General features: G+C 39.3%; 3 protein-coding genes across 5 annotated transcripts in view; 2 read left to right on the forward strand and 1 right to left on the reverse strand.

Annotated features, from left to right (window-relative positions):
* The first annotated feature begins 1219 nt into the window (after positions 1–1219).
* On the forward strand, positions 1220–6524 carry LOC149063082 (uncharacterized). Its single transcript, XM_089215504.1, has 2 exons — positions 1220–2566; positions 2631–6524. Exons 1-2 carry the CDS (start codon positions 1220–1222, stop codon positions 6522–6524), a joined length of 5241 nt encoding a protein of 1746 aa, XP_089071630.1.
* A 4175-nt stretch (positions 6525–10699) lies between these two features.
* LOC149063083 (zinc finger MYM-type protein 1-like) lies at positions 10700–12894 on the forward strand. The gene is made up of 3 exons (XM_089215505.1): positions 10700–10729; positions 10960–11653; positions 11984–12894. The coding sequence occupies exons 1-3, from the start codon at positions 10700–10702 to the stop codon at positions 12892–12894; spliced, it is 1635 nt and encodes a 544-aa protein (XP_089071631.1).
* A 4445-nt stretch (positions 12895–17339) lies between these two features.
* LOC107169616 (GATOR complex protein Iml1-like) overlaps positions 17340–25867 on the reverse strand; it is a 64958-nt gene continuing 56430 nt past the window's right edge. For 2 of the 3 annotated variants that reach the window (XM_089216435.1, XM_089216436.1), the window contains 2 exons: positions 18084–18280; positions 17340–17675 (listed from right to left, as the gene is read on the reverse strand). In XM_089216435.1, coding sequence (XP_089072561.1) covers positions 17481–17675; positions 18084–18280 — 392 coding nt within the window. In that variant the 3' untranslated portion in view covers positions 17340–17480. Of the gene's footprint in view, positions 17676–18083; positions 18281–25867 lie in introns of those variants that run through there. The other variant, XR_016189525.1, reaches the window with a different exon arrangement.

Below are 25867 nucleotides of genomic sequence, written 5' to 3' on the forward strand. Positions count from 1 at the left end.
TATAGATATTAAATTATTGTTAAGATTGTATGAAACAAATTTGTTTATTAACATGTTATAAATTAAAATTAAATTAAGTTGTGCATTTGTTTAATATTGTAATAAATTAGTAACAGTTATAAAATATATTGGTTTAAATTTATAAAAAATAAAAAATAATTTATTTTTATTTAGAATTAAGCTCACTAGAAACTTAGGTCTTAAGTATTGAAAGTATTATAAGATATTTCAAATATTCATGATGTTGGGTACGGTAATATCAGCGCTTGACGAGTGTCGCGGTGAACTTGTGATCCCGCCCCGCGATGTTTATGTCAACGAACCGGTCGCACTTACGTCGTTTCACCCGTTGATCATTACCGTGCACCCGGCGTTGCCTCTTCTTAACAATATTCTTATCTTATGATAAGATATCGTTTTTGTTTTTCGTGTGTGCGTTAGTTCGCTCTCGTGTTTTTCTTTTGTTAAAAATGTGAAACGTTACTTTTTAATTTTCGTTTTACGTTTTTTGTCTGTTTCTCGCGTTGTCGTATTATTAAAAACGTCGCGTTTACTGTCGTCGTAATGTGTGCCCTCGCCGCCATCGACCTCGCGTTGTCGTATTATTAAAAACGTCGCGTTTACTATCGTCGTGTGTGCGCCATTCGCCGCCACCGACGTCCACGGCCCATCGCCGTTTGTACTATCGTCGTGTGTGCGCCACTCGCCGTCACCGACGTCCACGGCCCATCGCCGTTTTGTACTATCGTCGTGTGTGCGCCACTCGCCGTCACCGACGTCCACGGCCCGTCGCCATTTGTACTCGCGTCTCGTGTGTGCCCTCGCCGCCTGCTCTCCATGCTTATTCATGAACTACATCGTCGGACATCGTCAGGTCAACCAGGGATAAATCCGGTGATGTTCATTTTGTATTTATGTCATTATTAAAAATATCGATGTTTTGTAAAATTCATTCTGTTAATATAGTCTTAGATTTAAGGACCCCCCCGTCCCGTTATCTGTAAATTTAGTAATAATCTTTAGTTTCAATACAGTCCACTAAAATTATAATATCCGAGTCTTTTTCCTTACAAATCCATCCACCACCTTGTAATTATCCGGCCTTACAGGTTGCCGGCAATATCCCGCGCCATTCACGTGCCATCAGGGGAATCCGCAGCTGCACATTTGGTCCTTCGAGCCGGATCTAAGTCCTCTCCACAACCTTTTTATCACAATAATGACCCTGGGGAGCGCAGAAAAGGAACGGGCGGAGCGATTGCTTAAACGTACAATCGCAAAACGCGACTCGTTAGTGTCACAAATGCAATTTCTCTGCGATCTAGCTAAAAAGCTGGAAGTGAATAGTGAGGTCCTTCCATTGTTCCGCGCTCGTAAAAAGGACATCGGTTCTCTCCGTACACAATTTCATGTTGAGCAGGATGCTATTTTTGACATACTCATACAACTCCTACGCGAAGAAGAGTATGACAACGTTCATGTGCCCATTGCAAACAGCATGTCGGAACTTTATTATAGTATTATGGCTATCGCTGACGCCGTTCTTAATGAGTCACCTACGTCCTCTTCCACGATCGAATCCAACATTAACAGTAGCTCAAACATACAACTTCCCAAGATTGACTTACCAAAATTTGACGGCATTCTAATTAACTGGATATCATTTCGGGACACGTTTATTTCTTTGGTACACGACAATTTAAATATTGGAAAGTTAGAAAAGTTCCATTATTTATTGATTTGTGTTTCCGGTTCAGCGCTTACTGTCGTCAAGGCCATACCTTTATCTGCGGTCAATTATGACATTGCATGGGAGGCTCTAATTGACCGTTATGATAATCAGCGCTTACTGGCTACTGCTCATTTAGAGAAGTTATTCTCCTTTCGTCCAATTAGTACGGAGTCCCTTTCTTCACTTTCAGCGTTTGTGAGCACTTTTCAAGAGAACATCGCAGCTATCAAAGTTCTCGGAGTGAATGATCTTGCGGGATTTATGTTATTTTTTATCGGTTCTCGCGCGTTAAACCCCGTCACCCGTAATCTTTTTGAGAGCACCGTGTCACAAGATTCCATTCCCGTATTTGATGTATTGCTTAAATTTGTACAACAACGGTGTAAGGTATTGGAAAATATTAGAAGTTCGGAAAAATTGGTTACCCACTCAACAAAAATCAAATACAACCCAAGTTCTCGTGCGGTGTTGACTATTGCTAACGCGAATGTTACGTCGCCGGGTACCGTTTCCGAGCCTAATCAAGGACGAAAGTTTCAACGCAGTTGTGCGTATTGCAAACAGGATCATGTCATTTATCGATGTCAAGCTTTTTCGAAACTTACGGTAGTCAAACGACGTGAATTTGTATCGTCAAATAAACTTTGCTTCTCATGCATGAATCCCTCGCACTCGGTGTCAGTCTGCACGTCAAAGTATAACTGCAAGACTTGTGGTGAAGGTCACAACACCCTTCTGCATTTAAAATCTGAAAACATGCATTCTCAGCCTGGTCCGTCGTCGAATCATGTGATCACAACGGAATCAATCCGATTCCATCGAACCAAAAACTCAGTTTGCTGGCACGTCTTACACTAATAATACTGTCGTACTCGGGACGGCGTGTGTCCGTATTCAGGACCGCTGCGGTAGCTATCATTCGGTGAGAGTATTATTAGACAGTGGATCACAGATATCAGCCATAACTTCTGAGTGTGCCAACCGTATCGGCTTGGGTCGTCAAAAATGTCACACTGAGATATCAGGCCTAGGCCAGAATCAAGTCATACCGGTCAAGGGTCGAACTGAATGCTCGTTCATTCCAGGTCAATCCATGGAACCAGTTATCAGTTGCAAGGAAGTGTTGGTCCTTCCACGAATTACATCATTCATGCCAGCCAGACCTTTACCATTAAGCGTACGTGCGCAGTATCAAAACCTCCAATTCGCGGATCCGGACTTTGATAGACCTGCCCGGATCGACATGCTTCTTGGTTGTGATGTTTTTTCTTATTTAATTCGCCCTTGTTCGAAAATCATACATTCAGATAGCTTACCGTCAGCGTTAGATACATATCTTGGTTGGGTTTTGGTTGGTACAGTGGTCAATTCTTCATCAAGCGGTAATTTGGCTTCATCCAACTCCTTATCGATCACGTTAAATCCATCTCTGGATACATTGTTGCACCGATTTTGGTCCGTCGAAGAGCCTGCAACGCCATCCATCCCTACCACAGAGGACGAACTTTGTGAAAAATGGTTTAATCAGGCTGTATCGCGGAACGCGTCGGGTAGGTTTTGCGTTGCATTACCCTTCCGAAACGTCGTCTTTGCCGAGACAGGTTCACAACCTGTCACTACCGTCTCCGACTTGTCGTCGTCCCATGGGCTCGGCTCCTCACGATCGATGGCCCTCAAACGGTTATTTAATTTGGAACAACGACTGAGTAAAGACCAGGCTCTATACGATGCTTACCGGTCATTCATGGACGAATACGTGTCATTGGGCCATATGAAGATTGCGACACGACCAGGAAAATATTTCATACCTCATCATGCGGTAGTGAAACGTGATGGTGATGTATCGAAGTTGCGAGTGGTCTTCGACGCTTCGGCAAAATCATCCTCCGGTACTTCTCTTAACGATTCCTTGTGCATTGGACCAAAATTGCAAACGGAGATAGGTGAACTACTACTGACTTGCCGCTTATACAAATTCATCTTCATTGCTGATATTGTCAAGATGTATCGACAGATTTCTGTTCGGGATGAAGATTGCATTTATCAACACATTTTGTGGCGTCGGTCGCCTGACCATGAGGTACAAGAGTTCGAATTACTGACAGTTACCTACGGACTCAATTCTGCACCGTTTCTTGCGATACGTGTGTTGCATGCCTTGGATGCTGTCTCCGAGCCGCAATTTCCCGCTGCAAAGGGAATTCTTAAACACCACACATATGTGGATGACATACTTGTTGGCAGCAATACAGAGGAAGAATTATTCAGCATGAAGGAAGATATCGTTGGTCTTCTTAAGTCCGCAGGTTGCGTGCTCAAGAAGTGGAGTAGCAACAGTGAAAAAATAATAGACAGCGTGCCTCTTGAGGACCGAGCTAACTGCCTTTCATTCGACCCAAAGGATGAACCTTCTCTGAAAATTCTAGGTCTCCATTGGGACCCTCACACAGACACATTCGGTTACCACACAGGCACCGACAACTCTAGGCCCACTAAACGAGGCATATTATCTGCTATTGCTAAATTGTTCGATCCAATCGGCACTCTTGGACCCACGCTCCTGTACGCTAAGGTCCTCATGCAGCGATTATGGCAAAACCAATTGGATTGGGACACTCAACTCCCTACTGAACTTGCGACAATGTGGAACAATTATGTCTCTGAGATGCCATCACTAAACCAAATTCAATTTGTCCGTCACATAAACGTTTGCGATTACAAGGAGGTTCAGCTACTTGGTTTTTGTGATGCGTCACAGAAAGGGTATGCGGGAACAGTTTATCTCCGTGTCATTCGTTCATCAGGTGTAATCCAAACGTATTTATTGACCTGTAAAACCAAAGTAGCACCACTTAAAATCAGTGCCACGGACGCTTCACTAACGATACCGCGTCTTGAACTATGTGCGGCATTGTTGTTGGCACAGCTAATGCATAATATTCATTCCGTAATCTCACCCATCGTCAATATCACGAAAATGCAAGCTTGGACCGATTCGTCCATAGTATTGTCATGGCTCACCACCGATCAGAAATTCTTTAAGATTTTTGTCACCAACCGTATTGCAAAAATACGTGCCTTAATCCCTACTTGCATTTGGTCACATATATCAACGAGTGAGAACCCTGCCGATCCGTCGTCTCGTGGATTACTGCCAGTTGCTTTGATAGCGTGTTCATTACATTGGGACGGTCCTGCTTTCCTTCATCTTCCTGAGACTGATTGGCCTGTATCGAATTTCACTACCATTCAACCAGGTGACTTACCCGAAGTCAAACCAATAAACATCAATGCCCTCGCAGCTCAGAAATTTCTAGCTGAAGATTATGTTTTGAACCGATTTTCAACATGGTCTCATATGCAACGGTCACTTGGGTACGCGCTTCGTTTTGTCTACGCTACCTTTCTAAACCAATCGGGTATCACAGGTTCACTCACGTTAGCTGAACGAAATCGAGCCACAATGTTTGCTGTTCGTCTGACTCAAAAATCACATTTCCCCAATTTACTCAGACAATTGTCGAGAGAGAATTGTATTATAACGCCACCAACAATGGCTCAGCTGGCTCCGTTTCTGGATTCGAAGGGGTTCATTCGTGTAGGAGGTCGCCTCAAAAACTCCCTATTAAATGAAGAGACTAAAAACCCGTTACTCTTGCCCAAATCATCGCACTTGACAACATTAATAATAAGATACTACCATCTGACATTCTTGCATGCCGGGCCCAAACTCATTATTTCTATGATTCGACAGAGGTTTTGGATTGTTTCGGCTCGTGATGCGATTCGCCGCAGTATTTTCTCATGCGTCACATGTACTCGATACAGGGCCCAACATCCAACACCCATCATGGGTAATCTGCCGGTATCTCGCGTTCAAAATCACCGTGTGTTTTCCCAAATTGGCATGGACTATGGTGGACCTTATCTGGTGAAGGAATGCAAGAGACGCAACACAAAAACGACCAAAGTATATATTGCTCTATTTATTTGCATGGCCACCAAGGCTGTTCACATTGATATTGTGTCGGATTTAACAGCTAGTGCCTTCCTTGCCGCCTTTGACCGATTTGTCGCTCGCCGTGGCATCCCTGAAAGCGTGTTCTCGGATAATGGTACAAATTACGTGGGCGCTGCTCGTCAACTAAAGTTATTGTTCCAGAATGAAGGCACCCGGAACCTAGTCTCCTCACGGTTCCCCTGTAAGTGGCATTTTAACCCGCCCGCAGCACCACACTTTGGTGGTTTGTGGGAAGCCGCCATCAAAAGTGTGAAATTCCACCTTAAACGGGTAATTGGTACACAGTTGCTAACTTACGAAGAGTTCCAGACCTTAACTACACGGATTGAGGGAGTCTTAAATTCTCGACCTCTAACACCCGCATCAACGGATCCACACGATCTTGAAGCGCTAACACCAGGACATTTTATAATTGGCCAGCCAATTCTCAGCATTCCAGAGGTGGACATCACTGCTACACCGATCAACCGTTTGACGAGGTGGCAACTGATCAAACAGTTGCATCAATCTTTTTGGAAAAGATGGACACGCGAATACCTCACCACGTTACAAGGCCGTCAAAAGTGGTCGAAACCAGACACAAACTTGAAGATAGGAGATATGGTTCTTGTTGATGCTCCTGCTCTTCAACCCTCCGACTGGCGTATGGGTCGAGTTACAATGGTCCATCCGGGACAGGACGAGATAGTACGAGTCGTTACCGTGCGCACCCAGGATGGATTCCTCAAACGCCCAGTGGTAAAACTAGTCCGGCTTCCCGTCTCATCTTAAGTCCAAACATACTCATGAAACGCAAACCTTTTCCTTTCCACTTTTCTTTCTTTTTTCTTCACGATTTGTTATTTTTAAATTTGTTGTCATCTAGGTTATTTTTTTTTGTTGTTTGTTTAATTTGATCACCAGGACGAGACGAAGCTTCTAGCCATCTACTTTCCTTTTGGAAGACGTTGCTGGGTCTTCCAACTGGGGGAGAAATGTTGGGTACGGTAATATCAGCGCTTGACGAGTGTCGCGGTGAACTTGTGATCCCGCCCCGCGATGTTTATGTCAACGAACCGGTCGCACTTACGTCGTTTCACCCGTTGATCATTACCGTGCACCCGGCGTTGCCTCTTCTTAACAATATTCTTATCTTATGATAAGATATCGTTTTTGTTTTTCGTGTGTGCGTTAGTTCGCTCTCGTGTTTTTCTTTTGTTAAAAATGTGAAACGTTACTTTTTAATTTTCGTTTTACGTTTTTTGTCTGTTTCTCGCGTTGTCGTATTATTAAAAACGTCGCGTTTACTGTCGTCGTAATGTGTGCCCTCGCCGCCATCGACCTCGCGTTGTCGTATTATTAAAAACGTCGCGTTTACTATCGTCGTGTGTGCGCCATTCGCCGCCACCGACGTCCACGGCCCATCGCCGTTTTACTATCGTCGTGTGTGCGCCATCGCCGCCATCGACGTCCACGGCCCATCGCCGTTTGTACTATCGTCGTGTGTGCGCCACTCGCCGTCACCGACGTCCACGGCCCATCGCCGTTTTGTACTATCGTCGTGTGTGCGCCACTCGCCGTCACCGACGTCCACGGCCCGTCGCCATTTGTACTCGCGTCTCGTGTGTGCCCTCGCCGCCTGCTCTCCATGCTTATTCATGAACTACATCGTCGGACATCGTCAGGTCAACCAGGGATAAATCCGGTGATGTTCATTTTGTATTTATGTCATTATTAAAAATATCGATGTTTTGTAAAATTCATTCTGTTAATATAGTCTTAGATTTAAGGACCCCCCCGTCCCGTTATCTGTAAATTTAGTAATAATCTTTAGTTTCAATACAGTCCACTAAAATTATAATATCCGAGTCTTTTTCCTTACAAATCCATCCACCACCTTGTAATTATCCGGCCTTACAGGTTGCCGGCAATATCCCGCGCCATTCACGTGCCATCAGGGGAATCCGCAGCCGCACACATGATATTTTAAATGTCTAACTACATAAATCCGACTCTTTAGTATAATGTGCAAACTTTTTTATTTGCTGTCTAATAATTTGTCTTAAATATAACTAATGAGATTTTATATTTAATTTATAATTAATACAACTAATAACTTATATACCGATAGGTACTACCTTGAATATTCAAATTAAAAATGTTCTTGAGAACTTTGCATGTCAATAGAGATTTCGTTACCAGCTTATTTGTTTTACATTATTAAACATATCATAAATTATTATATTTGTATAAAGGTGTATAAATTATATTTATATGTTTATATAATAGTTTAATGGAATTAATTATGAATGTTATGATGTTAGAAATGTAAAAATTTTTAGTTGTATGCAAGAGACTTATACAGTATTACAATTCACACAATGAACATCTTAATATGTTATTGTAATACACAGTACTTTAATAAAATAAAAAAATCACAAATATCAAAATATTATAATATATTTATAACACAGAAAGATATATTATAGGTACTTAGGTACATATTACAGTATCTTTATAGGTATGTATAATGATTTATTTACATTATTTATTCAAGAAATGTATTTTTGTATGGTCCTTTATTTAAGTTTGATAATTTAACCTGTACATAGGCGTGCACAGACATAGCTTTCAGGTGGTCCATTCCCATTTTACAATTAATCACTATATTCGCTACTATTTTTGCCACCATCCAAAATGTTTTCCTATCCACAATAATAGAAATGCTTGGCATGGTCTATAAATGCAGATGTACCTAGCAAGCCTATAGATACCTTTTATTATAATATGTTCATGCCTATCGCCTATGATAATTGATAACTATTAAGAAAACAAATTTTAGATATAATTTTTGATTGATATATTACAAAAGATATACTAAGAGTAACATACTTAAATAAAAAAATAGTTTTCAAGTTTCAGCAGGTGGTGTATTTGCATATAGAGCATAAGAGATTAATGATGAATAATAAATTAACAATCTTATATTATGCTTACCTGTTTAAAGCCATTTAACATATAAATCCAATACAAAATAGATAAATATAAAGTTTAATTCTATTATTTTTTTTCTTGCTATGTTAATAAACATAATCTAAATACCATTGTAATCATGGGCGGAACTACGGCCTGGGCCAACTGGGCCATGGCCCAGGCTAATTGGCTCCGTATTAGTGTATACATTTGCTAAGAATATATTATTTTAAATGTAATAAAAAAATTAGGTATTAATGCGAAAAAAATTTGAGAAATTAACTGTAAGTACGTAATAAATAGAATAGTTTAAATGTTTAAAATATATTATTAGTAGTATTACAACTGGCCATCGAAATCAAATCATTATCAAAAGTTTTTAAATTATTGATATTTATTTTTAGAAAATGTCATTTTGCGAGTCTCACCATATTATTTTCATTGTTCATGCGTCCCGTACGGGTCTTATCTTTTTTATTATTATTGTGTTTAAATGTCCTAATCGTCAATCGTTTATCGAATAATCCAAATATAGACATCATATAGTTATTAGTTAATAGTTTAATACTTTTTACTTATTTGACGACCATACCTACTGGTGAACGGACTGAGGATACAGATGCTTGGTTAGCAAAATGGACAAGTAAATTAACAATTTTATACTTATTTTTAAGTGTTAAATTTAATTATTTGTATACTAAAGCATTACTACATGTAAGATCTAGGTATTTGTTAGCTAGTTATTAGTTTTCAAACCAAATGCACTTCGATATAATATATGGAAATTCGCAGTGTCACAACTTGGTGTATATTAGTGGGTGTGCAAGCAAATATTATAGAATATAAGACCCATGTAACCATGTACCTAAATACCCAATAAATCCTTTAAAAATATCACTTACTGTTTGTAGCTATATAGATTATTATACATAAATGGTTAGGTTAAGTTAACCAGTTAAACAGACTTAATAATTAATATTAATATTATATAAATATATAATATATATTATGTATCTAATTAATAATTTATACAATTAAACTACAATTAATATATTGTATTCGACAATAATGTTATAACTACTAACTAGGGCGTGGATTTTTATGTAAAAAAAAATATTTATTTATATTTATATATATTTTTTTTCTATAGGTAAATATATAATTTTATTGAATACAAATTTCTCAATTTTGATTTAAAATAAGCACGGTACATTACATCCTGAATAAAACGAGTCTTTTTTATTTTACATATTTTCACATATTTTTAAATATTTCATTAATAGGTATTTACAATGTATTTCGTAAATATATCGCTTTTTTATACCTATGTATACAGTTTTTATTTATTCCTATTAAAATTATCATATTGGAATTTAGAAATTTTGATCTATCAGCTTCTATTGATATACGGAGTGGTTATAAATAAGAAATAACTGATAAAGCTATTAGTGGGAGATTACAAATTGTAATGTAGCCATAATCTAAATCAAATGTATCCAATTCTTTCTAAAAAAAACAACAATGGATACGATTAGATGAATTAAATCAAATCAAATAAATTAAATTAATGTAAAATACCGATATGTTTTTAAATTTGTATTTTTTTATTTAAATATTTCATGTTTTTTAATACATATTTTGCTAAAAATAAGAACATAAATATTTATATACTTTGATTTTTTTTATTACATAAAAAACCGAGCCCAAGTTATAACATTTTATAAACTAATAATGATTCTAATCTTGCATTTCTTAAAGTATAAAACAATTTTAAAAATTGTTTAATAATATGCAGAATTGTTTAGGACAGACATGTATTCTAAAATCTGTATATTGGTTGGTTTTTAGATATATTATCCGAAAAAGTCCAAATAAGGAATCAGTTAATTCCAATTTAAAAACTGTTGAAGCTCAAAATACCACAGCAATTGCATTGCCCTCTGAAAATTTACAATCAGAAAATTTGAAATTGCAAACATTTTTCATCGAACATAATGACCCAGCTTTACCATTACCATCTGATCGTTTAGAAAGACACTCAAAATTACTTAAAGGGCCCTGCCAAGTCCATTTATCTCTTTATCCAAGAGTAAAATTCGGGGATCGATTTCGTTCTTTTCAAAAATCATGGTACGACATTTTTAAATGGTTAGAATACAGTGAAAGTATAAACGCAGCATTTTGTTTTTGTTGTCGAGTATTCTCTTCGAATAATATAATTAAAAAAGGTCATATCGATCAATCGTTTATAAAGAAAGGTTTTACTAATTGGAAAGGTGCCACTGAAGCTTTTAGACTACACGAAAAGTCACAATGTCATATTGATAGTGTAATTTCGTGGGAACATTTGAAAAAAGGAATTCCCATTGATGTTCAGTTGGATAAACAAAAAGTAATCACATTAGCAACTCGTGAAAAAATACGTTTAGAAAACCGAGAAATCATCAAACGTTTGATTGATGTTATAATTGTATTAACCAAAAGCGGAAGTTCATTCAGAGGACATCTTGAGCATGAAGATAGTGTGAATAAAGGACTATTTTTAGAAATCGTAGATCTACTTAAACGATACGATCCTATTATAAAAAATCATTTAGAACATGGGCCTAAAAACGCACAATATTTGAGCGGTAAGATTCAAAATGAATTAATAGCCTCAGTTCATAATGTGATGTTTCAAGAAATATGCAAGAGGTTAAACGGTCAACAGATTGCAGTTATGGCTGATGAGACCAGTGACTGTGGTCACATTGAGCAAATGGCAATCGTAATAAGATATTTTGATGATGTAGAAAATAAACCTATCGAATTATTTATCTCTTTGGAACGTCTTGAAACTACTGATGCACAATCCATTTTTAATGTTTTAAATACAATAGTCCATAAGTTAAAACTCGATTGGCTATCTGTTTCTTCCGTTTGTTTCGACGGCGCAGCCGCAATGGCAGGTAATATTTCTGGAGTTCAGTCTCGATGTAAAGAAAAAAACTCTAAAATATTATACGTACACTGTTTTGCTCATTGCTTAAATCTTGTACTTGTAGATTCTTGTATTTCCCGTAAAGAGAATAGTATGATTTTTGATTTTTTTGGAACAGTTCAAATAATATATAATTTTATTGAAGGCAGTCCATCTAGACACGCGGTTTTTGAAAAAATTCAAAAAAGTGTTGGTGTAAAATTAAAGACCTTAAAATCCCTTTCAACAACTAGGTGGGCGTGTAGGGCAGAAGCTGTAACAGCAATTTGAGACAACTTTTCGGTTATAATTCAAACAGTTAATGAAATAAATTATTCAACAAAGCAACCAGAAATAAAAGCTAAAGGAAAGGGTATTATTTCCCAATGCTTAAATTTTAATTTTATTATCTGTCTCGAACTGATGCATCCTATTCTACAGTTGATTGTAAAAGTTAGTAGAGTACTTCAAGATCCCGGATTAAGTATTTTGACAGCTTTGGAGGAGATTAAGTGTCTTCGTTTGGCAATAGAAAATATGCGTTCCGATAGTTTGTTTTATGATGATATTTATGATCAAAGTCAGCACATTTGTGAAGAACATGGCGTAAACATACCATCAATCAGACCTAGAAAACTGCCTGCACGTAGAGATGAAAATTGGCAAAATCAGTTTGTATTTGAGACCAAAAAAGAGGAAACCCGAGTTACTACAATGTATCCATTGATTGATTCGTTAGTACAAGGAATTGACGAACGTTTCAGTCAAGAAAGCACTTCAATCATTACTGGAGTGGGGAAAATGTTGAAATTTGAACTGAACAAGGATGACATTAATTTATTGACAAATCATTTTGATTTATCAAAGGATGAATTTGTAAGTGAAATACATCTTTTGAAGGCACGAAACAAAGATGATATTCTTACTAATAAAGACTGTGCATTTTGGTTAAAATGGTTACGAGAAAATGGTATTGAGACCATTTTTTTTCAGCATAGAAAAGTATTAAAAGGTTTCTCCGTCATACCAGTCACAAGTGCTTCGTGTGAAAGAGCTTTTTCGAAGCTAACGCATATTAAAACTAAATTACGGATGACAATGACTCAAGGACGATTGGAAAATTTAATGCTTCCATATATCGAACAAACTATGGCCAAAAATGTCGACATTAATGATGTGATCGAAGAATTTAAAAGAATGGTCCCATATGAACGCCGTTTAGCATTATAAGTCTTAACTTTAAGATAGCAATTTAAATATGTTTACTATCTGTATTTTACATGTAAAATTTAACTATTTAAGTTTATATTATAAGTGATATAATTTAATTTTAAATAACATCAATAAATACTCATGTTATACATTTGTATTGTAATAAAAAACATTAATATTCCCTATCGCCCTCCACTCTTATTTCCTTTGAGTATTCTAAGTGCAAAATGACTCTCGACTCTCGAGAGTGGCCCAGTCTAATTAAAATGTCTAGTTCCGCCTATGATTGTAATGTATGATTAAGAAGTTATAAATAAAACTATTTGATGCCATTATATTAAACTCATATGAAACTACTATGTGGACATTAATTAATTATTGTCGATTTATAATTAACCAATTTATGAATAATATAATATTAAACAAAATAAAAATTTAAATATTATTCCATTTGGCGGCCAGCAATACTATAATTTGTTATTTATTCCAAGCCGAACAGATATGACACATTTCTTCCATGATACTGATATAAATCGTTTTTTTTTTCTAGTGATATAAACCGTTTTTATTTACTGTCTGGTGTATCAACTGAGATGGGGGTCGTTCTCCGACAAACATAAATTTGATAACATGATATAACCTCAAATATCCTCCATTACCAACATAATTTTTATTAAATTAGCGTTAGGGAAATTTTGTACTAAAAAGTAAACAAATTTGTAATCTGAATCGTTGAAACTTAAAAGCTCATTTTTAAGAATAAACCCGCTTAAAAAGAAAATCTTTGAAATTAAGGCCATCTAAATCCAACAATATTATAATGCTCTATTATTTTTACTTTTGTCATTATTGTAGACTCTACAAACTTAAATTTTGTAGTAGATATATCTTTGTTATAAATAAAATGTAAATACCATGGCTAAATATATTTATAATATGAATAAAATGTAAATACTATTATGGCTAAATGCATTTATAATATAAATAAAATTTAAATACATAATATATTATTATTTATTATTTTTGTTTGTGTATTAATGAACATCAGATGAGGAAACCACAGGGCTGGAAGTTGTTTGATGTATAATTATATTTTATTATAAAATAATAAAAATATACTGTTATGAAAAAATGCAATTATTTATCCAATTCCTCATTGAAACGCCACCAATATAGTTTAAGTCTATCTAGTCTTTATTAATGTTTGTAATATTCTTTTAAATTTATTTTACTATTATTTATAGAACTATAATAATTGTTGAACCAACTAAATTTGATTGCATTTGTTTATAGTTATGCATTTATACTTCAGTAGTTTAAAATATAAAGTATATTTATTGTATTTGTTTAATTAATATAATACGTTTAAATAATTAAAACGATTTGACATTTATTTTTCATGGATGGTCACTCTGACTGTCGGAGAAAAAAAAAAAAGTCATCATTTGTCGGAGAACGGTCCTCGGCCGGTATCAACTGTTGACTGTTAAGTCTCGGCCATAGACCTTTTACTCATAGACCGGCCGATCCTATACTAAATACATTGATAGTCGCAAGCTGACATTGCGCAATGATGTAGTCCATTTACGGATCAGTGTTACCATAACATCATGCATTCGATGTATCAAAAAATATTGTACAATGGTAATATATAATATTTGAAAAATATAATATAGCCAATATATTAGGTAATATAATTTATATTTTACAAGTTTCTCTTACAGCTAGGTGTACTGTTAATGTATAATGTTTAATGTTTTTTTTATACAATGCAGGTACATAATAATCATAAATATTATAAGATGAGATGTAGTATTACTTGAATTTGCTAATATTTGAAACATCCAAAATTGTTGATGTATTTAAAACGGGAAAAGAATTTGGACATAATAAGAGACCATTCATTTTCAAACCATCATTCTAAAAGTGTACACTACAAACGCGATATGAAACTAGACATTTATTTAGCAAACAGATGTCCATCCATTTTTTTTTAAAGATTTTCATCTGTTGGAAATCTATAAAATGGATAAAATAGGTAATTATGTTCAGTTAAGTACCAATAATACTATAATAATGCTAATATATATACTAACCAAAATAGTTTAATATTGTCACTAAACAGTGTTACTGCATACAATATATTTTAGACCCATATTAATTAAATTTGAAATTTAAATAGCTGTATTATAAAAAAATGTGATATAATATCATATAATAAACTAAAGAAAGTGAAAAAAAGTGTTAAAAGTGAACACTTAACTGGATTTACATTTAAAAAACGCGTATTATAAAAACGCGCGAAAAAACTCATAAACATTACGAGATAATATTATATCCAAGATAAATAGGACAGCTACTGGTCCTATACGATTATTTTTTACTGTACAGAGTAACTCAGTAACCGAAAAGCGCCACCTATCATGACACGGCGGAAACGTGAAGAGGGCCGGTCTATGAGTAAAAGATCTATGGTCTCGGCTATAATGACGGTAACGATGAAATGGTCACACGCATCGATTGACGTGACGTAACACCAACCACAGATTATATAAAACCAGATGGTGCACTTCTTCGATTTACTGATAACACGAACCTACCTCAAATCAGTAGGGTCACATACGAGAAATAAATTAATGTACCACAACTTTTACCATAATTTTTAATTATTGTATCAAATAATATTTAATACATAATAATATTATATTATATGTACCTTGAGCGTCAATGGCTCAATGCTAATGGAATTCCAAAAATCATATAACATTTTGCGTATCTTTAATTCAATATATGGATTAGTCTGTTATAATCTTGGGGCTTATGTTTATCAAATCTACTTGTATTTTTTAAAACTTTTAACAGATATTCATGTTAAGCACACAAATACTTCCCCAACATTTTTTGAGAAGTGTTTTTTAAATATTTAAAATATTTTTTTGTACATATTATTCCAAAATACTAAATTTGTTTTCTCTTTTTCGATATTTTTATTTACATTTCAAGAAATTGTGACTCTGTTACATAATTTAAAAATATTTTACTGTGTCCATCACAAAGACAAGGAGGAAATACATTATTTTTAAAATAAAAACAAATGTTGGTCTGTGGCAGGAGTGTAAGCTCACTTATTATAATGTTCTTCACTAGTTCAATACACAAAAGATAAATAAATAAAAAAAATTATAGGTAGAGAAGATTAAAATCAGATTCCGTAAAAGAAGCCCGATTTTTAATTTTTAAATTTTACGTCCAAAAAATAATTCGAAAAGCTAACTAAACGGGCATGGTTTAACATGAAATTTAATGTTATACTAAGTTTTACAGATATCAAAAATCGGGTATCTTACAGAATCAGATATGAAAAATAATGAAAAAATAATGAAGATTAAATAAAAAAGTTTAATAAATAAAAAAATTCACACTCAGCATACCGCGTACGTTGAGCAATGAACAGCAAAACAATAACAGTAATTCGGTACTATATATTATATTACTATGTATTTATAATTTATATAATCTGTGGTACAACGGCTGAACATTGTCAAAAAAGTCAGTGATGTGTAGTTAATAAACAATAATTTCTTATAAAGCCTTATTTTCCCTATCCATGGTGACACTGATTTGAGGTAGGTTTGGATTTTTCGCATTTTTGAGAATTACATGGGCCGAATAGGGAGTGCACCATCTGGTTTTATATAATCTGTGCACCAACTACGACAACAACGTACGATGTTTGCTATCGGCGGCGCTACGTGACAACATGCAATATTATAATAATGTTTAATGTCGTTACCGACAGCGACGTCGAACAGCAACAGTGGCGAACGTCAATGGTTAAGTTAATAACAACAATAAGACAGAACGAACTTTCAAAGCACGTACGCACAAACCCACGGCACAAAACGACAGACCCGTACACCAGCCGTGCAGGTCCGGAGTATAACTGACTGCGGTGACAGCACGATGTACGCCACATAGTATTGGCGACACAAAAGACCACAGATTTAATCGCCGCTGACCGGCCGTAAGGACCAAAGTCTACGAGTATCACGACTTTGTGCACACGTACGGGAAACCGGTCAACACGGCAGCGCGTCGATAGTCGTAATCTTCAACACACATACACATTATGAAATTCCGATAACCGCGCGATGAGTGCGAAATATTAGCTCACTCACACACATGCACAATCCAAGCGCCGCCGATACAATATGTGAATTGAATTGCCTAAATTGTACTCCTAAATAAATTACCGGTACCGACCCCTTTAAGCTATAATAGTCTATTTGGAAAAATAAATAATAAGTTTCCATAATTCCCTCTAATAAAATTAGTACTAAAATATATGTATGAATGGAAAACCTCATACTTAAAGAAATAATCTACTCAATATGAACTTACTACATTACATAGATATTCTATTGTGTTCAGTAGTTTACAATTAATTCAATAAACTATTGATATAATAAATATATTTTGTTTAATAAATATAATTTATTACTAAGCATACAATAAAAAAAAATACTAATTTGTAGTGGAACTTAAAATCTATCACTTGGGTAAGCCATCATAAAATCAAATACATTAAACATGCAATATTTAATTTATTCTTGGTGTTTAAATGCATTATGTTCTTCTTTACAAGATTTCAAAAAATTTGATAATCGTTCATCTTTATTGCTACAAAAGTATCTAAAATCTTCTAATAGTTTATTTTGAAACTGTTCATCACCAGTTGCTGGATTTGAAGACTTCCATCTACGACTTACCATATGATTCCAAGCCCAAAGAAAACCAACCTAAAATGAGAATAAATATTATTAAATTGTAACACTATATTATACAGATAATACTATATATGCTGTGTTGCAGTAGCACTGAATTAAAAACTTCTAATAATATCAGGCTATTTAGAAAAACATAACACATTTCATGTATTAAATATTTTTGGTTTGGCAATCAATTAGTTCTTAGTATTTATAATAATATATGATATATAAATTATTATCCTATTCATGGAGCAATTTCTTTTTAATTTTTTAATAAGAATAATTTTACTGAATATTTATAGACAATATATTTTGTTTAGTAAATAATTAATTTTTACAAACTAAATTTATATTTTCTGTATGACTATGATAATTTACCAAGAAGATTTGTTTTAATAATAATAAGTAATAATCAAAAAGGTGTTACTTTTAACCAACCCTGTTTTCTATTTTTGGATCATTTTCTTTCGGTAAACTATGATAAACATGTCGTGATATGTATTCCATGTGAGGGCTAAATTGTAATTCTTGCTGATTACTACTAGCTTCTGATTCATTAACTACTTGATCAGGAGAATCATTTTTTTCCTTCGCTTCTTCAACCAAGTCAGAAAGTATTAACACAAACACGTTTCCTGTGAATAAATTTAAAAGATTTCATCTATTACATTTATTAAATTAATGAATATTAATTAACTTATAAAAAATATATTCAGAGCTGGGCAAAATACTTCAAACAAAGTATCTAAATACAAAACACAAGATACTGTAATATTTTTAAAGAAACTAGATACTATTATTATATACTAGATAGCAGTGGTGGGCGTGCAGAACATTTTTCAGACCTGAGGTTAGGTTAGGCAAGCCAAGCGTCAGTGAGAAACGTAACCGAATGGACGATTCTAGATGAAGAAGCCCTCAGCCTCCACAAATATATAGTTTTCAACATCAACGCCCTCCGAAGCTAGCAGAAACCAAAGTTCCAAAAAAGCTGGGCCTACAGAAAGTTGGACTACGTTAAGCTTAACGAGAAGCTCCGACTAGGACCACCACCGACCTCGAATGACGCTGCGAGTGCATGTATCCAAGCGACATCCTGGCTCACGGAAGCATGCGACGCGTGCATGCCCCGCGCCAGCGGTGGCACAAAGAGACGCCCAGTTTATTGGTGGAGCGCGGACATAGCCGAGCAACGGAAGTCATGTCTCAAGGCGAGAAGGGCATACACTAGGAAGAGGAAAAGTGCAGACGAGGCAGGTAGTGCTTCAGAAAGAGACCACTTTAAGCAGCAGAGGAAGATCCTGGCCGCCAAAATCGCAGAGTCGAAAGACAAACACTGGATCTGTGCGCTCAGGTAGACGGGGATCCGTGGGGGAAGCCATACAGGATTGTGATTAACAAGTTAGTGCGCAGGAAGCCCATCCCCGGACTGGAAATCCCTGGCCGACTTGACACTATCGTAGGCACCCTCTTCCCGCGCAGACCGATTACCGAGAGAACAACAAGCACGATTGGTGCGGATAAATTGGAACAAACAAAGTTCACGGTAAACGAACTGCTATCAGCAGCCCGCGGATTACCAAACGGCAAGGCTCCGGGGCCGGATGGCATACCAAGTGAGGTACTGAAGATGGCTGTCAAGACGCATCCGGGGTTCTTTGCAACAATTTTCAATAGCTGCATCGGGCAAGCCTGCTTTCTGGCGGATTGGAAATTAGCGAGACTAGTGTTGCTGCACAAACCGGGCAAACTACTCGATAGTCCGCCAGCGTACTGACCGCTGTGCATGTTGGACACCGTCAGCAAGCTGTTCGAGAAGCTGATAACTTTTAGGCTACGGGAGCACTTCATGAAGTCGGGAAACCTCTCAGAAAACCAATACGGTTTTAGGCGGGGAAGATCAACAGTCATAATATTCATTCATAATAAAGAATGCTAAAGGACGTACCAGTGCGACCAACAAGTATGTTGGCATGCTCGCCCTGGACGTCAAAAATGCTTTTAACAGTGCCTGCTGGGAGTCCATTCTCGGGGCTCTAGTGAAGACAGCGACCCCGAAGTATCTTCGAGACATCTTGGGCCAGTACCTGACAAATCGGCGAATCGTCTTCGACGGAACCGACGGCAAGTCTAACGTTATCGAGGTGTGCTGCGGCGTCCCGCAGGGCTCGGTATTAGGTCCAGATTTATGAAACCTCATGTATGACGACCTACTTAAAATAGCCTTACCGGAAGACACCGAACTGCTAGCGTTTGCGGACGACGTCGCCATAGTGTGCACGGCCCAAGTGCCTTTTCTATTGGAAGAGAGACTGGAAACGGTGTTACAGGACGTCGTGAGATGGATGTCCGAAAACAACCTGGAACTAGCTCTCCAAAAAACTGAGGCAATTGTTTTCACGAACAGAAATACGAGGTATACAATGAACGTGGATTTCCCACCCCACTCTTTCCCTTCTAGTCGATGTGTGAAATATTTAGGTGTTCACCTAGACCCAAGATTGCATTTCGCACAACACGCAAGGGCAGAACGTGCAATGGAAGCAGTGAAGCACCTAATCCGGATCTTGCCCAATCTCAGAGGTGCCAAACAGAAGACCCAACGGGTATTGGCTACCGTGGTAACGTCGAGGCTGCTGTATGGAGCACCGATATGGTCGCAGTACATAACTGCCGAATCGATGCATACAATGATGGTTGCATACAGGAGGGTAATGCTGAGAGTCGCGTGCTGCTTTCGCACCACCTCGTACGAAGCGGCAGCTATAGTGCCGAGTATGCTCCCTCTCGATCTATTAGCAATAGAAAGAAGAAGAATTTTTGAGGAGATGGCCAGAAGAGCCGCCAGGGAACAACTCTTGGTCGACTGGCAGGAGCAGTGGAATACGGCAAGAAACGGTAGATGGACACATCGCCTCATCAGGGATGTCGCAGCATGGTACCGGAGAAAACACGGAAAGGTCTCCTACCATCTCAGCCAGGTACTGACGGGTCACGGGTGTTATGGAAAGTACCTAAACAAGTTCTGCAACCTGGAGTCGGACGCGTGCGTGCAATGTGGAGAAGCCCCAGACAGCCCAGAACACGCGGTGTTCAAGTGTGACGCTTGGGACCGCTGGAGACATGAAGCGTGTGTCTACCTGGAGGTGACGGAACTAACGGCTGAAAACGCGATTGAAATCATGCTCGGGTCCAGGGCCTCCTGGGAGAGAATAAGCCAGCTATTCACCAGGATCATGATGAGCAGAGAGGAATAGGAGAGGAGAAAAAAAGCAGATAGATGGGGCATAAAACGCGGCTGAGTACGGGAATCCAGACCGACTGGTCCAGGACACCGGGTCGCGAAGAAAACGGAGAAGGGGGTTGATCGTCGATGGGTAAGATCTAAAATCACAAATTAGCTAAGACATTTATTGTAGGCCAGCGCGGCCAATATAGGAGGAGTAGGGTCCTCCAAGACGATGTATTTAATATTAATTGTTGTATGGTCACGAACAGTGGGGACTGTCCCCTGAACATGACCAATGTAAATATGTATTGTCGTTATCAATTAATAAACGATGGAGGCCAGGAGGAAGTAATACTAACGTAGTTCCCTCCTGGTCTTCGGTTCAAAAAAAAAAAGGGTTAGGTTAGGTTAGGTTAGGTTCCCCCCTAGGGCGTTCCACGGTAGACGCGATAGAAAAGGCAATGGAAGTGGTGTATAAAGCAGGAACAGGTCCGTTGTACAAGAGGGAGCTGTGTGCCATGGTATGCCTCGACGTGGCGAACGCGTTTAATTCGGCCCCATGGGCAAATATCGAAGATGCCTTGATTAAAAAGAAAGTGCCTGAATACCTGGTGTGCATCTTGAGAAGCTACCTGAGCGAGAGGGCAATATTATACGGGGACACGACACGGTGTGCAGTAACCAGCGGGGTTCCCCAAGGATCGGTGCTCGGACCAATCTTATGGATCGTGATGTACGATGATTTGCTGCGCATCCCGATGCCAGGTAACATCCGAGGAATGTCGAGTTCTAGCCTCATAGCGTTTGCTGACGATGTCGCAGTGGTGGCGACAGGGCATACAACAGCTCTCCTGGAAGAATCCATGAACCCAACTCTGGACGCGGTGTCAAGGTGGATGGCGAAGACAGGTCTTACATTGTCAGTGAGCAAGACCGAAGCGATAATGATGACTACCAAGCGCGGGTACACGCAGATTCTACCTGGAAGGTGAAATGCTGCAACTGAAAGAGCACGTGCGCTACCTAGGAGTGGAGATGTGTAGAAAACTGGGCTTCCGAAAGCACTTGGAGTGCGCAGCGGCCAAGGCGACAACAACAATTGCCTCGCTGTCAAGGCTAATGCCGAACATCGGCGGTCCAAGGCAAAAGAAACGACAACTACTAATGTCAGTCGCACAGAGCCAGCTGCTGTACGCATCACCCATATGGGCGTCTGCATTAGTTTTTGAAGTCAACAAAAGGGAGATGTTGAGACCGCAGCAGCTGATGGCCAAAAGAGTGGCGTGCGCCTACAAAACGGTATCAACGAACGCCATTTTGGTGGTGGCAGGTATGCTACCTCTGCACATCATGGTATCGGAGAGAAATGCCGTCCACGGGTCGAAGAAGGCGGGTTCGACTCTACCGACCAAGCGAGAGCTGAGAGAGGACTCTATGAACAAGTGGCAAAGTGAATGGGTGCAAAATACCGGTACTGGAGGATGGAGATGGCGGCTAATTCCTGATGTGAGACCATGGGTGTCGAGGTCGTTTGGCACAATAAACTATCACATCACCCAGTTTCTTACTGGACACGGGTGTTTCGGCGAATATTTGTGTAGGTTCAAGAAGCGCGACGTCTCAGAATGTCACGACTGTCTGTATCATACTGACGACGCCGAGCACGCGATCTTTGAATGTGATCGGTGGTGGAGACAACGCAGAAAGCTTGAAGTGAGTACGGACAAAGAATTTACTCCGGAAACAGCGGTGAAGACGATGATTGAAAGCCGGGAAAAATGGGACGCAGTGTGCTTTTACGTGGTCAACGTCCAAAAAGTAAGAGAGGAAGAGAAGCGTCAACGTCAGCGGGTTCCAGCAAATAATTAGTAGTTAAGTACTTGTGATGTGGCCCGAAGGGTAATTTTGAGGGGATAGAGCCCCTTCACTGTGTAAATTAATATTGTGAGGACCAGTGAGTGGGAGATTGACCCGCCACTGTCCAACGTTGTTGTTGTTTAATAAACGGCTTCCGGCCTTCTGGGGGTAAGATTACCGAAAGGCAAGGTTCCCCCCAGTTGGCCACGGAGAGCATACAAAAAAAAAAGGTTCCCCCCTCGATGGGACCCACCTTGACACGGTGGGGGGGGCTCACCGAATTCGTTCGGTGCTAAGAGATACCCAACTCACCAGCCCCGATTTTTACTAGTCGGGGTCAGAGCCTCCAGAGCCACCTCTGACCTTAGCTGGTTGGGGGTGGAAGGTACGGTAACCACCTGCTAACACCAGCAAACAGACCCTGAAGGAAAACTGCAAACCCCCTGTCAGTAGGGTAAAAATGACAGAAGGCACTGTAAACTCAATATGAACGTCCAAGACAGGAATATTGTTACCACCCCAGGGGTCGGCAGTAGTGGGTGGAACCGGGGTAAAAGCAGGTTCCAACGTAGTGGGCCCATTAAGGTCGTCACCAAACGACCACGAGGGTACGGGGGTGGCCAGCCTAGCCCCCGCAACTCCAAACGCGACTAGTGCTGAGGCAGGTGTGTCCCAGGGAGGCACATAAAAACTCCATGACAAGCTAACAGCAGCAAACTCCGGTAAGTAACCTGCTAGCACTCAGGCAGCCTTTACAAACCTGAAGCATACGATCAAGCTGCAGTACAAAATAATCAGCGGCATACTAGCAGCCACGGATCACCTACAAATCTGTAAGGAAAAAAGCTAATCCCCAGTGATATTGGAAGCCATCGAGCGGGTCACCGGGGCAACCGAAAACCTAAAAACGTCCACCAGTAGCCTACAAGGTGCGTACTACGAGGCGGAAAAAGCACTACTCAGAGAGACATCCGAACAGAAATCTGGAACAGACGAAGTTACGCCGGCACTAGCTGAGACCAGAGAAGCCATTATTGAAATCCGCGAGGTTATGGAGAAGCAAGGAGAACTACTAGAAGGGTTGTCAAAACAAGTATAACTGAAACATCAACAGAAAGCTATCGAGCACAGGACACCCAGGACGAACGCACCAACTAGAAACGAGTGGAAGAGTCTAAAGAACCCACAAAACCCACAAGACCAGCCTCAGCGCAGCAACCAGGCCACGAACGAATTTCCTGCAGTAAACGAGTGGTGGACTGTGGAAAAATCCCGGAAGGCAAAAAGAGGCCCCAAAGAGCACAAAGCCGAAGTCAACAAGAGAAAGAGACAAAGGCCTCCGCCTCCAGATGCCATAGCGGTCAGACCAGGAGAAGGGGAAACCGCAGCCGAAATACTGAAGACAATAAAGCACGACGTAGAAGTAGACAAAATAGGCGCTCAAGTGTCAACCATAATTGAAAACAAAAGCGGTGAAATCATTATCAGGCTAAACAAGAAAGACACTAAGAGGATGGAACTTGAAGACGAGCTGAGAAATAATCTTGGCACACGAGCTGGGGTGCGCGGATTAATCAAACTCGAAGACGTGGAGATACAGGACTTGGGCTCGGTCACAATTGCCACGGACGTCGAAACATACATCCGCCACGCACTAGGCGCACACACAGACGACCAGACCATCCAAGTCAAGAGCCTCAGACCATCATACATGGGGACTCAAAGAGCCACAGTCAGAATGAAGAGCACGGACGCATACAAACTGGAAAAAGAAGGAAGAGTGAAAATAGGTTGGGTCTACACCAGAGCACGGATCGAAATAAGGGCCATCAAGTGTTTTAGATGTCTCGGTTACGGACACCGGAAGCATTTCTGCACTGGAGCAGACCGAACGGACGAATGCTGTCTATGCACAGGCAAAGGACACACGGCAACCACATGCAAGAACATAAAAGAAAAAACAGACCACTATCCAGGTAGTGGAAAATGCATAGCATATCAGCGAGCGATGGTTCCAAACAAAACAAACCTACGCGCAAAAGAGCGGAGAGGGCCAAACACAGACAGCGTCGCCCAAACGCCTACAAGCCATGATTAAGTACCTGCAGATAAACCTGAACTGCTGTAAAGCAGCTCAGGCCCTGTTGCATCAAGTCGCGGCAGAGGAGGCGGTAGACTTCGTATTGACAAGCGAATATAACAGAGAAGAAGGAGCAAACTGGCACGCCGAAACATTGGGCAAGGCAGCCATAGTCAACTCCAAAAAAACGAGACTAGACAACGAGGGACTGGGTGAGGTAGGATTTAGGTGGGTAGAAGCACATGGCCTGAGACTGTACTCATGCTACTGGTCATCAAACTCCACCATCCAGGACTATAAGGATTTTAAGGTTGGAGAGGTCAGTAAAGATCAGCACAACAGAGATCCTCCTCACGGGCGACTTTAATGCAAAACACGCGGACTGGGGCTACCCGAAAAACGACAGAAGAGGCGACATTCTGAGTGACATGGTCAACTCCGCCGGTCTAGTGATCTGCAACAAAGGGAACAAAAGCACCTTCCATAAAGGTTCAATCATCGACCTAACGATTGCAACCCCACGCACGGCCCAAAACATGACAAAGTGGGAAGTCCTAGATAGAGAGACTTTGAGCGATCATTATTATATCTTGTTTGAGACTACCACCAGACCATCAAATACCGAAACACGCAGAAACCGCAAGATCGATGTCAAGAAACTCGAGACGCTGCTCAAATCAGACCACTTGGCCCGAACCCTGGACAAGTACACAGAGGCAAATCATATGGCACAGGCACTCTCAGATGCCATAAACAAATGTCGTACGCCAGGCCAAAGCGGTGGGAAGGACAGAAAATCCGTACATTGGTGGAATCCGGAGATAAACGCGCTACGGAACAACGCAAACCACCTCCGAAGAGTCTTCCAGCGAAAGAGGAAGAAACACGGCCAAGCAGGTAGCACCGAAGATGAAGCAAACGCCAAAGCAGCAAAGCGCGAACTGGCATACGCCATAAAGAGGGCAAAAGAGACTGCTTGGAGAAACCTTTGCGACCTGGTCCAGAAAGACACGTGGGGTCTCCCGTACAAAATCGTGATGGACAAACTCACCAGAC

Source organism: Diuraphis noxia, unplaced genomic scaffold (genome assembly GCF_037042655.1).
Source record: "Diuraphis noxia isolate RWA-SAM2 unplaced genomic scaffold, SU_Dnox_SAM2 contig0001, whole genome shotgun sequence".
Taxonomy (NCBI): Eukaryota; Metazoa; Arthropoda; class Insecta; order Hemiptera; family Aphididae; genus Diuraphis; species Diuraphis noxia.

Excerpts from the sequence above, each read along its gene's own strand:
- LOC149063083 (XM_089215505.1), top strand. The coding sequence starts at position 10,700 with ATGACCCAGCTTTACCATTACCATCTGATC. Across the intron at positions 10,730-10,959 it reads TTTACCATTACCATCTGATC|AAAGGTTTTACTAATTGGAA; the intron begins GTTTAGAAAGAC and ends TCGTTTATAAAG. Across the intron at positions 11,654-11,983 it reads CGGCGCAGCCGCAATGGCAG|TTAATGAAATAAATTATTCA; the intron begins GTAATATTTCTG and ends TAATTCAAACAG.
- LOC149063082 (XM_089215504.1), top strand. The coding sequence starts at position 1,220 with ATGACCCTGGGGAGCGCAGAAAAGGAACGGGCGGAGCGATTGCTTAAA. Across the intron at positions 2,567-2,630 it reads TCCATCGAACCAAAAACTCA|GACCGCTGCGGTAGCTATCA; the intron begins GTTTGCTGGCAC and ends GTCCGTATTCAG.